The sequence below is a fragment of the Polypterus senegalus genome, chromosome 10, assembly GCF_016835505.1.
Source record: "Polypterus senegalus isolate Bchr_013 chromosome 10, ASM1683550v1, whole genome shotgun sequence".
Taxonomy (NCBI): Eukaryota; Metazoa; Chordata; class Cladistia; order Polypteriformes; family Polypteridae; genus Polypterus; species Polypterus senegalus.
In genome coordinates this window covers 68,604,112-68,619,816 of record NC_053163.1, presented here as the reverse complement: position 1 = coordinate 68,619,816, position 15,705 = coordinate 68,604,112, and the positions used below count along the sequence as shown (strand labels likewise).

The 15,705-nt window shown below is 38.2% G+C and overlaps 1 protein-coding gene across 1 annotated transcript; it reads right to left on the bottom strand.

Moving 5' to 3' along the window:
* Nucleotides 1–3,050: 3,050 nt before the first annotated feature.
* Nucleotides 3,051–14,553, bottom strand: LOC120538186 (growth hormone secretagogue receptor type 1-like). Its single transcript, XM_039767636.1, has 2 exons — nt 13,833–14,553; nt 3,051–3,441 (listed from the first exon to the last, which is right to left on the bottom strand). The coding sequence occupies exons 1-2, from the start codon at nt 14,551–14,553 to the stop codon at nt 3,125–3,127; spliced, it is 1,038 nt and encodes a 345-aa protein (XP_039623570.1). The 3' UTR covers nt 3,051–3,124.
* Between the last annotated feature and the right edge of the window lie 1,152 nt (nt 14,554–15,705).

Sequence of the window (15,705 nt, the reverse complement as noted above, 5' to 3'; positions counted from 1 at the left end):
AATTTAGATTTTACTTGAAAATATACACTAGAGCAGTTTATAATAAATACATTATATTCCTTTAGTGGTGAGCAATGTATGAGTTTTTTTTTGTTTTGGCTGACAAATTCAGGAAATAATATAAAGAGGAATATCTTAAAGCTTATGGCTAATGACTCTTTGAAGGTATTCATTCCTGACTCCTGAAATGTTGCCTGCCTGCTTGATGGTTTGCCAGGTTATATGGTACTTTTAGACTGTTGTAGTTATTCCCAGCATAAAGCCCATTTGTGTATGTGTGATAAGGGGCAGAGTGGTGGCTCTGAGGCTAAGGATCTGCACTGGTATCCCAAAGGTTACTGGTTCAAATCCCCATCGCTGCCAGAGGAGATCCTACTCTGCTGGGCCCTTGAGCAAGGCCCTTAACCTTCAGTTGCTCCAGGAGTGCTGTACAATGGCTGACTCTGCGCTCTGACTCCAAGGGGTATGCGAAAACCCAAGTGATTTCCTTCGAGATTAATCAAGTATAATAAAATTAAAAAAAAAAAAGATTGCCCAGAAATTCCCTTTTTAATCTAAATTACTTCTAGTTTTCTCAACAGAATGTTTTTACTACAGTTTGACCACTGCATATGTCAAGATGAGCGGTCCTGTTTATTCTTAATCTAATGATGATTATTCTTAACACATTTGGTGCTTTGTAAAATGGATGTTGGGAACTTCAGACTTCTTTCAGCAGTCTTTATGTCTAAATATTTTTGGATAGCTGCAATATTTCTTTTTCCCCCCCCAGTTAGTTTCAGTAACTGTAAAACAGTGCTGCAACTTTTGTCAGTCTTGAGACACACTAATATGTAGGGGCATCTGTTGTATTTCATAATGACATCCAAATTGAATGAAGTGCTTTACTTCATAACTTTTACAATGTTTTAACTCTCTTGCCTTTTGAATATAGTTATTTATGCATATTTTATTTTCAGAATGCTTGATGAACATAACTGTGCCAGATTATAACTGTAGAACACAACAAAGTTGATTACCTCCATATTGGAAGTTTAGAAAAGGAACTAGTCATTTGAAGGTCACTTTTAACGTCACCAGCAGACTAGTGGTTTTTTGTTTTGTTTTTTCTCTCACTATAGTTTGTTCTTGAATTAATCTATTTAATATAATGCAATAAATGTGTGCTTGTTTGGATTAAGTAAAACAACAATACAGCAAACAGATATAATATATATTCTGTTTTAATAGATTTTCCCAGAATTGTTCATATTATGTAGATTTTAAACCTTTTCAGATTATTAATCAATCAATCTATGACTTTAATCCAACCAAGGTCAGAAGTGCAATGGGTCAATGCATTTTATGTTTTTATTGTCATTTTTATTTTAATAGACAACAGCTTATCCTTGTAGGATGAGATGTAGCTGGGGAATGGTAAGTTTAGGTTAAGGGTGTTAATTTGTTGTCTAAAGATTCAACACTAAAAATTATTAAGAATAACGTTAAGATTGTCTTGTATTTTAACAAATTGATTTTTCTGTGGGTTCAAATTTCATGTTAACTTGCAATATGAGAAATATCAGGTCACCGCAATATTGGCTAAACACCTTTCATTAAAGAGCAAAATGTATGTGCATTAGTGAAAGCCCCTTTTAGCAGCCATAACTGTTTCATTTAAAATGTCTTTGCAATTTATTATTAAATAGCCTAGCTACATTCCATACTCCGTGTACTTTAGTGGTATTATTGAAAAAGTTCTGTTTTTTCTTTTTATCTCAGAAACTCAAGTTAAACACTGCCTTGAATTATGTATTACTAAATTGTTGCTATCAAATAGATAATATATTGAAAATGGGAAATAAATTACAGTCATTATCCAGAAAGTTTTTGAGTTTGCTTTTGTTATTTCCTATAAATGCACCTTTGTATGGCGGTTGTTCTATGGTCATATACTTTTGAATTGTTTGCTGTCTTTTATTACCTTGAATGTCAGTCCAGCTTTGCTTCATACTGTTTTTGGTTCTTTTCATGATCATCATAACACTTGAAAATTTAAAAGGCTTTCAGTGAGATGCGAGTGTTTATACTTTGTCCAGCTTGACTGCCAAGGTATCTTTTGGACATACTGTATACTTGACGTGAAGATGCAGAAAACTTTCATACTGTGCTTGCATTTATTTGTCATTGTCTCCTCCAAGTTTATAACCAATTCCAGTTCACCGTAATATTCATTCATTTTCTACCCCACTTGGTCCTTTAACAGGGTTGGGTTTTGGAAGTGCCAGAGCCTATTCCAAACAATCCCTGGACAGGATGCCAGTCCATCACAGGGCAAATGCATGCACACAACATACACACTCACCCCAACCATGCATTAGGGCCAATAATGGCTACCCAATGGCTGCCAGTAATGGCTACTCACCTAACCTGTAGGTCTTTGGACTGTGGCAGGAAACCCACACAGACACAGAGAAAACTCTACGCAGGGAGGACCTGGGATATGAAGGCAGCACCGCCCATTATATTCATTCATTTTCTAATACAAAGTTGCATGTGGAGTTTAGAACACAAATCATCCTGGCATCACCAGACATAAGCAAGAGTCAAAAACGGGCATGACAAACTCACGGCCAGCCTGCATATCTTTACTTTAAACCTGTTAACATTCATCCCCTTAATTATTAAACATAAAAATGGTATGAAGGGTAAACTCATTTAAAGAAACAATGGGAGGACCAAAAGAAGAATAATTTATAACATTTTTAATGGAATTAAGTATGTAACTGTTTAGGATCCTGTGTTGCCAGCTGTAATGCAAATTTTGCCACATTTCTGTTTAACAGTTGACACTCGTAGCAATTATATATTATGCATATGTATATGAAAAAAATAATAAATATGGCAAAATGTCTACACTTTAGTTGGTTATTAGTTTCTGTTTGATGAGGCCACATCATCTTGTGCAACGTTATACAAATCTTTTCTCAGTACCCATACTTAATAATCATTTTAATTATGTTACCAACATTTTTCAGAATTGCATATGTGAAAGTAGATGAGATGTTTAGGCACAGAATACAGCTCTTGTACAGTTATTTGATGTTCCCATTGCTCTCTGTGGCACTCCAATCCCTTTTACTGCTCACACGCACGTGCTGATCTCTGTATTTATGGGTGTGTTGGTTTGGCTCCGGCGACTTGACCACCCTGTCCCCAGAGGCACCCTGTGTATTCCCAGAAGTCGACATACAGCACAGCGATAGCGTCCAGACATGAGGTTGTAGAGGACAGGATTGATGGAGGCGCTCAGGTAGAACAGAACCATCGAGACGAGGTTAAAATATTGTGCTGTGTGGTAGAGAGCTTTTGCATCTGTCCCATTCCATGCTGCATTGGAGAACAGAATCCGTCCCACGTGGAAAGGCAACCAGCACAGAGCAAAGGCCAGTACTACTAGAACTGGGAAGAAATAACAACAAAGGAGAAAAGAAAAAAAATATATAAATATTATTTTTTGGTTTATTTTGTAATGCTGGCCCTTATCTCCACTGTAGCAAAAAGTCCTAACTTTGCTTTGACTGCCGTAATAAACTGAGATTTGATTTACAAATAAGCAGATTTGATGTAAATATTGACTTGACTAATTACTAGTTTTCCTAGTTCTAATAAAAAAAAACAGCAGAGACCATAAATATTGGAATAAATGTGGAATCTCTTATGGTAAAATAGTAGTTTGTCGTTATTAATTTATCTTTGGCTTCCTAATTCAAATAGCTAATGGCGCTGTGGTAATTTAAGGTTTATTAGCCTTTAAATGGTTTTTAAACTTGTACTGTTATTGGTGTTCTCAGGGCTATTACATGAAAAAACAAGATCACTATTCAAGGCATGCAACACGGCTTGTGTGCCGACTGAATGAAATGGCAGCAGCAAGAAAAAAGGGATGCAATCAGAAGATAGAAAATAGCAATATAACCTAGCCAACGTCAAAAACTAGGGGATCGATAATCTAGAAAATAAGCTCAGTATGCAGAAAACAAAATCGTAGCTGGTGGAGCAAAGCAAAAGAATGAAAAAGCAAGAAGCTTATGTAAACTGAGCCAAAACACATGTGGAAGGACTTAGTCAAAAAGACAGAAAATGGGTCGTAGCCACAGATTAAAATAATGGACTGAAAATAACACAGCAGATTTTTTGAATTGTATCCACAAACATGGACAAAACAGTACATGCACAATGCTAATATTTTATAACATTAAATCAATGACAACACCAGTTTGTCCAGCCTATCTACAGTTGAGTTGGATAATATTTCTAAAAATTGCTGCTTTATACCATCCACATTTTTCAAAATTTAATATCGGACATGGACAAAACTGTCAAAGATTCCTTCACAGTACTTGCAAGAACTAGAGCAAGGAAGAAACCCACATCTTTCAAAGCACTTTCTACTAACGGCATTGTAATTTTTGTCACAATAGAATCATTTGATTTAATCAATAATTAAATTTTATATGCATCAAATATTTTCCATGCACGTCAATGATACATTAGTGCCCTCAATCCAAATTAGGACAAACACAATACAGTGCTGTAATGCCCTGGGTGTCCGCAGCCTTGGTGTCTTCTGTTTCACAGGACATCGATAGTCATGTGCCGAGGATGGACACAAACAACATTAGTGCAAAGTGTGTAGCGCTGTTTAGTCCAAACAATCACAGACTCCAGTTTTGCAGTTCAATAAATACATTCTTTCATAAATAAATAAAATAACCCAAAAAACATGTCTTCTGTTTGGAGTTAAAACCAATAAAAGAACAGATCCAAAACAATATTTTAAAATCAAGATTAAAAACAAGAGTTAAGATCAGCTTCTCTCTCCCTCTCTCTGAACACCCCCATGCATCTCTCTCCCATCATCACTGTTCACCCCCTTGGATTTGCTCAGCAGAGCCGAGATCCTGGCAAATGCGGTCATCCATCTTTCAGTTTTCATCCCACCCGGTAACCCACTGGGGCTCCCAAAGCCCGCTCCGTGATCCCTCCACCACCGCTCTTCATCCATGAGAAGACCCTTGATGCTCAGTAGGAGTGACCAACCCCTTGAGTTCCCCTCCGATGGCCTTGCCCACTGCACCTACTTAATCTTCCATATATATATTTTTTTTAATCTTCTTAATTTTCTCCCTTTTCTTTCTTATTTTCTTTCTCCCCCATCTGTCCTACTCAGGTTCCTTTTATACTTTATGGGTGTAGGTTCCTTCCTTAAAGGGCCTGTGGAGTGTCAGAGAAGAATGACTGGGCTGATCATCCTTGCATATGAACCAGGAATCACTCAATTTCCCCTTTGAAACCACCACGGCTGTACAAAGCTCCACCGGTGCACACCCACACCCTCAAATCCTGAGACTCACTGTTTTTGTATTAAAATAAAAAAAAATCGCACAGCACCACAAAACGCTGATGAGCTTTAATACAAGTGTTTACCACTTTGGACATTTGGATTTATTCAGCGTTGATTTTTTGACACCAATCAACAGAAAAAGACTCTCTTATGTGAAATTATACACAGATGTCCATAACAGACTTATCACATGTAGGTATTCATTTTATAATGAATTGTATAACGACGGGCACTAAGCAAACTCCTGTCAATCATGAATAATCCACTGCATCCACGGAACAGTGTCATCTCCAGGGAGAGGAGTAGCTTCAGTGACAGACTTTTGTCACTGTCCTGCTCCACTGACAGACTGAGGAGATCGTTCCTCCCCCACGCTATGCGACTCTTCAATTCCACCCAGGGAGTAAATGCTAACATTAATTTTATTTTAATTTTTTTCATTTTTATTACTATTTAATTTAATATTGTTTCTTTGTATCAGTATACTGCTGCTGGATTATGTGAATTTCCCCTTGGGATTAATAAAGTATCTATCTAATCTATCTATCTATCACATTTTCCACTGTGCTAAGTCGATTAGACCTACTCAGGAGGTAGCTTAAGCTAATAATTAACTTAGTTGCTCTTTGTCAACTTCATGACGCACGCTGCAAACACAGTTAGACTTGGTACTCAGCAACAGTGCCAAACTCCTCAAATAGTTTTATTACCATAAACAAGTACAGAAAAACAAGATCACCTCGGGATGAGCACACACTGACAGTACCATGCAGATCACCGATGGTGATGGGTCACACTGTTGATGGACAGTACCAGAAATATGAAGCGCCCATCAGGCTGACATGCCACTCTCGAACAGACGTCTCTTAGTCAGTGCAATCTGAAGGACTGCAGGGTGAAGGGATTTCCCACAAAATGCAATTAGTAATCCTGTCTACTCTTACTGGAAAACAGATGAACACCAGTCAGTGAAAGATTTTGGGAATAAGCAGGTTCAGATGAAGGATTGAATAAACTGCACACCTCATGTGAGGCAAGGAGAGCGGTCCAAAGAAAAGGCTTCGAACTACTAATTACTAACTCACTTTGTTCTTTAAGAATAAAATAAAAATTTCAATTTGCCAGATAATAGGAAAAAAAAGTTGAAGTGTTTGCCCCCAATCAAAAATAAATGATTTAGTCATTATGTAGGACTCCCTGTAAGAAAATAAAGGGTAAAAGCTGATAACTGTGCTCATATACTGACTGATCAAATTATTAGGACAGCCTATGCATCTGCTGATCCATGCAATTATCTAATCAGCCAATCAGGTGGCAGCAGAACAATGCATAAAATAATACAGAACTTCAGTTGACATTCACACCACACAACCGAGTGGGGAAAAAATGTGATCTCAATTATTTTAATTATGGCACAATTCTTGGCAGCAGACAAGATGGTTTTAAATATTTCCTGTAACTGAGGATCTCCTCGGACGTTCGAACACAACAGTCTCTAGAGTCTACCCAAAATGGCTATATATATATATATATATATATATATATATGGTTTATATATATATATATATATATATATATATACACAAACAATTCAAAAAGTTGGGACACTAAACAAATTGTGAATAAAAACTGAATGCAATGATGTGGAGATGGCAAATGTCAATATTTTATTTGTAATAGAGCGTAGATGACAGATCAAACGTTTAATCCGAGTAAATGTATCATTTTAAAGGAAAAATATGTTGATTCAAAATTTCACGGTGTCAACAAATCCCAAAAAGTTGGGACAAGTAGCAATAAGAGGCTGGAAAAAGTAAATTTGAGCATAACGAAGAGCTGGAAGACCAATAAACACTAATTAGGTCAATTGGCAACATGATTGGGTATAAAAGAGCTTCTCAGAGTGGCAGTGTCTCTCAGAAGCCAAGATGGGTAGAGGATCACCAATTCCCACAATGTTGCAGAAAGATAGTGGAGCAATATCAGAAAGGTGTTACCCAGCGAAAAATTGCAAAGACTTTGCATCTATCATCATCAACTGTGCATAACATCATCCGAAGATTCAGAGAATCTGGAACAATCTCTGTGTGTAAGGGTCAAGGCTGTAAAACCATACTGGATGCCCGTGATCTCCGGGCCCTTAAGCGACACTGCACCACAAACAGGAATGCTACTGTAAAGGAAATCACAGAATGGGCTCAGGAATACTTCCAGAAACCATTGTCAGTGAACACAATCCACCGTGCCATCCGCGTTGCCAGCTGAAACTCTACAGTGCAAAGAAGAAGCCATTTCTAAGCAAGATCCACAAGCTCAGGCGTTGTCACTGGGCCAGGGATCATTTAACATGGAGTGTGGCAAAATGGAAGACTGTTCTGTGGTCAGACAGTCCGATTCAAGTTCTTTTTGGAAATCTGGGGCGCCATGTCATCCGGACCAAAGAGGACAAGGACAACCCAAGTTGTTATCAGCGCTCCGTTCAGAAGCCTGCATCTCTGATGGTATGGGGTTGCATGAGTGCGTGTGGCATGGGCAGCTTGCATGTCTGGAAAGGCACCATCAATGCAGAAAAATATATTCAGGTTCTAGAACAACATATGCTCCCATCCAGGCGTCATCTCTTTCAGGGAAGACCCTGCATTTTCAACAAGATAATGCCAGACCACATTCTGCATCAATCACAACATCATGGCTGCGTGGAGAAGGATCCGGGTACTGAAATGGCCAGTCTGCAGTCCAGATCTTTCACCTATAGAGAACATTTGGCGCATCATAAAGAGGAAGGTCGACAAAGAAGGCCCAAGACGATTGAACAGTTAGAGGCCTGTATTAGACAAGAATGGGAGAGCATTCCTATTTCTAAACTTGAGAAACTGGTCTCCTCGGTCCCCAGGCGTCTGTTGAGTGTTGTAAGAAGAAGGGAGATGCCACACAGTGGTGAAAATGGCCTTGTCCCAACTTTTTGGGATTTGTTGACACCATGAAATTCTGAATCAACATATTTTTCCCTTAAAATGATACATTTTCTCAGTTTAAACTTTTGTTCCGTGATTTATGTTCTATTCTGAATAAAATATTAGAAGTTGGCACCTCCACATCATTGCATTTAGTTTTTATTCACGATTTGTATAGTGTCCCAACTTTTTTGGAATCCGGTTTGTATATGGTTTATATATATATATATATATATATATATATATATATATATATATATATATATATATATATATATATATATATATATATGTATATATATATATATATATATATATATATATATATATATGTATATATATATATATATATATATATATATATATATATATATATATATATATATATATATATATATATGTATATATATATATATATATATATATATATATATATGTATATATATATATATATATATATATATATATATATATATATATATATATATATATATATATATATATGTATATATGTATATATATATATATATATATATATATATATGTATGTATATATATATATATATATATATATGTATATATATGTATATATATATATATATATATATATATATATATATATATATATATATATATATATATATATATATATGTATGTATATATATATATATATATATATATATATATGTATGTGTATATATATATATATATATATATATGTATGTATATATATATATATATATATATATATGTATGTGTATATATATATATATATATATATATGTATATATGTGTATATGTATGTATGTATATATATATATATATATATGTATGTATGTATATGTATATATGTATATGTATATATGTATATGTATATATATATATATATATATATATATATATATATATATGTATGTATATATATATATATGTATGTATATATATTATATGTGTGTGTGTATGTATGTATGTATGTCCAGCAAGTGAAAATTCTCTGTTAATTTCTCAGAGATGTCAGAGGAGACTGGCCTAACAGGTTCAACCTGACAGAAAGTCAAGGAAACTCAGACAACCACTCTGTAAAATTGTGATGAGCAGAATGCATAACAGCCCAGAATTCATAGCACGTCAAACCTTGAGGCAGATAGGCTACAACAGCAGAAGGCCACATTATGTTCCACTTCTGTCAGCCAAGAACAGAAAGCTAAGGCTGCACTGGTCACAGGCTCACCAGGACTGGAAATAATGTAACAATGGTCTCATGATTCTCAATTTCTTCTGAGGCACACAAATGGTAGGGTCAGAATGTGGCACCAACAACATGAATCCATGCACCCAACTTGCCTTGTGTCAACACTCCAGGCTGGTGTTGGTGTAATGGCATGGAAAATGTTTTCTTGGCACATTTTGGGTTCATTAATACCAATCAGTAATTGCTTGAATGCTACAGTCAATCGGGAGTATTGTTGATAATTATGTGTGTCCTTTCATGGCCATAGTCTTTTAATGGCTACTCCCAGCATGATAATGCACCATGTCACAGAGTAAAAGTCACCTCAGACTGGTTTCATGAACATGAAAATGAGTTCAGTGACTTTTCATTATATAAGGCACATTATATGGATGGCTGCCCCAAACCTTTATGATGTCTATTTGTCGTTCTTGTGACAGTATATGATTCTGGTAAGATCACCAAATTAATTAACATCAGTTATTCTACTGTGAGGAAAATCATCTACAGGTAGCTTAGATTTCAAGCAAATGCTAATTTGTTCAGGTCTGTTGGCCAGGTCATGACTAGGATGAGCTTGATAGATGGGGACAAATACACATTAAGCAAGAGGATGGTTAAAAAGTGTTTTATTACAAAACCTCATTTTAACGGATTATTTATTGGATTGCTGTTAGCCTCCACATGAACACTTTTTTGTTTAGTATATTTATTTATTATGGAAGGAGCCCTGCACTTGATTTGGTTTGTGGTTTGTAATAAAAGCGGTGAATACTTTTTCACCATCCCCTTGCTTTGTGTGTTTGTCCTTATCTGCCAAGCTCATCCTGGTCATGTCTCTCGACGGTGTCGGGTTCAAGTGGCTCCTGAATGTAACAGGAAGCATGGAGCCCAACCCACACCGTCACAGTCTTTTGATATTTTTGCTAAATAAATAATAAACAAGTTTTTGTTCAGGTATATCACCTTTATCTGAAGACACTGTGCATGAAGATCTGCAACAGATCATTCATTTTTACCATTCGTCTATTGATGCCGTCGAATGCCAATGTATAAACTGATGCTACAGAAAGAAAGGCTTTTCACTCGCATCAAGTCATTTTATGTTATTTTTTAAAACATTCAATGTGCTCCGTGCACACATGCCATGCATTTATATGTCCAATAGGGTTTTTTTAGGAGGCTTTTTGACTGTAGATGTTTCATCATAATCAGAAACTTACCATCTGTTGGACCAGGTTAACGAGAGCACCCCGGCTCTTTGCAGCTTAAAATCACCATCCTACTTTGAGTGCCTCCGTCATGTGGCATTGGATTGGTTTAGAAATGTGACACTTGATGAGAAGTCTGATTGTTTCCACCCACACTTAAGTAAAATTCACTCATGGTTGTCTTCAGACATATTACACAGTGCATCTGGAAAGTATTCACAGCGCATCACTTTTTCCACATTTTGTTATGTTACAGCCTTATTCCAAAATGGATTAAATTCATTTTTTTCCTCAGAGTTCTACACACAACACCCCATAATGAAAACATGAAAAAAGTTTACTTGAGATTTTTGCAAATGTATTAAAAATAAAAAAGAGAAAGCACAAGTACATAAGTATTCACAGCCTTTGCCATGAAGCTCAAAATTGAGCTCAGGTGCATCCTGTTTCCCCTGATCATCCTTGAGATGTTTCTGCAGCTTAATTGGAGTCCACCTGTGGTAAATTCAGTTGATTGGACATGATTTGGAAAGGCACACACCTGTCTATATAAGGTCCCACAGTTGACAGTTCTTGTCAGAGCACAAACCAAGCATGAAGTCAAAGGAATTGTGAATTGTCTGTAGACCTCCGAGACAGGATTGTCTCGAGGCACAAATCTGGGGAAGGTTACAGAAAAATTTCTGCTGCTTTGAAGGTCCCAATGAGCACAGTGGCCTCCATCATCCGTAAGTGGAAGAAGTTCAAAACCACCTGGACTCTTTCTAGAGCTGGCCGGCCATCTAAACTGAGCGATCGGGGGAGAAGGGCCTTAGTCAGGGAGATGACCAAGAACCCGATGGTCACTCTGTCAGAGCTCCAGAGGTCCTCTGTGGAGAGAGGAGAACCTTCCAGAAGGACAACCATCTCTGCAGCAATCCACCAATCAGGCCTGTATGGTAGAGTGGCCAGGCGGAAGCCACTCCTTAGTAAAAGGCACATGGCAGCCCACCTGGAGTTTGCCAAAAGACACCTGAAGGACTCTAAGACCATGAGAAACAAAATTCTCTGATCTGATGAGACAAAGATTGAACTCTTTGGTGTGAATGCCAGGCGTAACGTTTGGAGGAAACCTGGCACCGCTCATCACCAGGCCAATACCATCCCTACAGTGAAGCATGGTGGTGGCATGTGGGGATGTTTTTCAGCGGCAGGAACTGGGAGACTAGTCAGGATTAAGGGAAAGATGACTGCAGCAATGTACAGAGACATCCTGGATGAAAACTTGCTCCAGAGCGCTCTTGACCTCAGACTGGGGTGACGGTTCATCTTTCAGCAGGACAACGACCCTAAGCACACAGCCAAGATATCAAAGGAGTGGCTTCAGGACAACTCTGTGAATGTCTTTGAGTGGCCCAGCCAGAGCCCAGACTTGAATCCGATTGAACATCTCTGGAGAGATCTTAAAATGGCTGTGCACTGACGCTTCCCATCCAACCTGATGGAGCTTGAGAGGTGCTGCAAAGAGGAATGGGCGAAACTGGCCAAGGATAGGTGTGCCAAGCTTGTGGCATCATATTCAAAAAGACTTGAGGCTGTAATTGCTGCCAAAGGTGCATCGGCAAAGTACTGAGCAAAGGATGTGTATACTTATGTACATGTGATTTCTCAGTTTTTTTATTTTTAATAAATTTGCAAAAACCACAAGTAAACTTTTTTCACATTGTCATTATGGGGTGTTGTATGTAGAATTCTGAGGGAAAAAATGAATTGAATCCATTTTTTAATAAGGCTGTAACATAATAAAATGTGGAAAAAGTGATGCACTGTGAATACTTTCTGGATGCACTGTACGTATGGCTTCAGCGAGACTAGCTCCAGCCCTACAAAAGCATTTACTCACTTAGTCAAATTCACAGATATTATGTAACATTTTGGTAGTCACAAAGCCAAGGCTAATAGTCTTTTTTGACATTTTGCTCCTTTGTATTAATTTATCATAATTAGCTCTTCCTTTTTACAAACGCTCATCAGAGAACTTCTTCATTTTCCCATGTAAGGGTGCCTCATCCACCTTAAAGGCACTGTCTGTGGCATCTTAGTATGTCAACACCCAAAACTAAATGTTGGTGGTAGCTAACACCTAAACTGCAGACGGTCCATTCTGAAAAACTTCTGAGACTCACTAGCTTCACTAAAGTGTAATACCAGATTCTTTGGTGCCTCTTCGTTGAGGGCATAATGGTTTTGCTTAGCTTTCAGTGGGGAAAAAAGTCCTAGCTGTAAACTAGCAGATGCTCTGCTGTTGTTAATGAAATATTTCAGGGGGCACCTAGGGCACTATAAGCTAGACAACATAACCCCCAAACTATAAAGTTTATTTCTTTAGGGACATGCCAGCTTCAAATGAAGTGGGAAGAATGGCAAAAGCCAGTCCAGCCCAATCCCAGCTCAGCTTCATTCTTTAATCTATGCCTACACTGGTATCTTTCTCCAGTTAATGGTGCGGATAAAGGTGCACTAATGTCAGCTTTTGTAGGTCTTGCTTCAAAGTTTAAAGGCTAGTGTCCAAATTGGCACAATTTCGGGGCCTTAGTGCACATTTCATGTCAGCCCAATAGCTTAAATCATCATAAACTTGAACATTTATTACTAGTTATAGCTTTTTAAGATGCACAGTGAGCAGTACAGCAGCACAATGCCTTACAGCTCCAGCATACTGGATTTAAATCCCTTATATTTACATGCCATCTCTATGTGGCATGTGGGCTCTCTCTCTGAGTACTCCAATTTCTTGCCACATCCAGAAAGGTGCACTTTTTTTATTTTTTAATGGTCACCCTGAGCTGGCACTCACCTGAAACTGGTGATCTTATAGTACAAAACATTGCTTTAGAAAATGGCATATTCACTTGCACAGGGCCAGTGAAGTGTCTTCAGTTAACTTAACCAGAGTACCATATTGAAACAGAAAGAGTAGGCAAATGCCAGATAAACACAGTGACTAGGGACTTGACCCCAAGTACCTGGAGCTCTGAGGCAGAAGCACTAACCGACCAGAAGGTCTTACCCAGCATCTTGATGGTCTGCCTGTGATATCGCGCTCTGTTCCTAGCATTGGGTTCCTGGATCTCTTGCCTGCTTTTCCACAGTTTCCTGCTGATGAGTCCATACAGAAGAGTTAGACAAGTCAAGGGTAGGAAGAAGTACACAGTGGACACCCAAATCATAGTTTGCAGAAGTCCAGAGTGGACGGCTTGGTCTGTATGTTTGCATTCCTGCTGGTCCACTTTGAAAAGGAAAAAAATGGGTCCAGCTGTCATTAAGGAAATGAGCCAGAGAGCTACGATGACCAGCTTCACTCTCTGCTTGGTCACCAGCCTCTTAGCTCGTAATGGAAAGCAAATAGCCAGGTAGCGCTCCATGCTGAGAGTGGTGATGTGCAGAATCGTGGCGTATGTGCAAGTCTCGCTCAAGTAAAACTGGAAACGGCAAAGGAAGTCCCCAAACACGAAGGGCCGATACCTCCAGAGGCGGTAGAGGTCGAAAGGCAGTCCAGCAAAGATCAAGATATCTGATAAAGCCATGCTGGACAGGTATAAATTGGTCGTGGTCCTCATCTCCTTGCAGTACTGGAAAACAAAAATAGTTGTGAGGTTCCCCAGGACCCCTAGCAGGAACAACACAAGACAGATTGCAGTAATGGGCACTAAGACCCTGAACTCAAAGAGGGACTGGGGCTGCATGTCTGTGCCGTTACCAGCCAAGCTTAGATTTATTGTAACTTCCATTGAAAGTTGAAGGCAGCTTAAAATTGGTCCACCTGTCACTGTTTTTACATCACCCTTTGTTTAATTAAAATCTTCGTCCCTCCTGGATTACAGAAGTCCTGAATCCAAAAATTCTTAGTTTCTCAATGGAGATACTCTGTATTTCTTCTGAAATATTATGATGACAGTTTGCTGCTTTCACTTCTTTTGACGTTAATGGTTATATACACAGAGTTAAGTTTTCATGATGATTGTATTCTGGGGAGGCATTCTGCTCTAGCTGTTAAAGAAGTCCATCATGGTTCTCTTTTTCTGGAAACGTAACACGACTTCCGTGTACTTTGGATCTCATCTGATAAATGTGCAGAGATCGGTCAAAAAATGATTATGAGCAGAGCTGGAGGAAGTCTGTGTGGACAACATAGTGGTGACCATCCAAGGTTGGAAGCAGAAAGATGTCCTCAAGAAATTGACCACTTTACCTGGACAGTTGTGTTTCCAAAGTACATACCACTGCCACATGCTGTCCTTATATTTCAGATTTTCTCAGCTAGTGGAGAAGACAAAGATGTCTGCTTGACACTGAGTGAAGTATCTCCGAAGATGTTGCCAGTCAGCAATGGAAGGGTGGATCAGGATACACTGTTTTGCTAACTTTTCATAGAAAAAGGAGGAGCAAACCAGGCAAGATAAAGGAAGCTCAAAATGCTGTGGTGCTGATGTTCTCTTCAGCTGCTAAATGCCACACTAATACCTGAAGAAATTAAAAAAAAATGCTTGTGCTTAAGAAGTCGTATAGCCATGTTGAGTGGCCTCCTCAGAAATAAGAGGGCTGCCTCTTCACCGGGCATTAAATGGAAGTGTACACTTACCAAACAAGTTCCTGCGATAGGAGGTAATAAACGTTGGAAGAGATCACGATGGCAGCTGAGTGTGCTGGAGGGGGTTGGTAGTGAACGTGCCTTTTTAGCTTGGAGAAGACAAACAAAAAGGAAGAGAATGAGCAAGTCAACTGGAATAAAATGTTCTGTCGGGCTGTCTTCATTTGTCTTTTGATGGCTCTCCAGCATGGCTTCTGCTGCTGTGGATAAATACAGATTGCGTCCGGCTCTTTTCTTTGTGGTATGTATTTTTATTAAACAGGACGGAACTCCAGTGGTGCATTAGGAATGG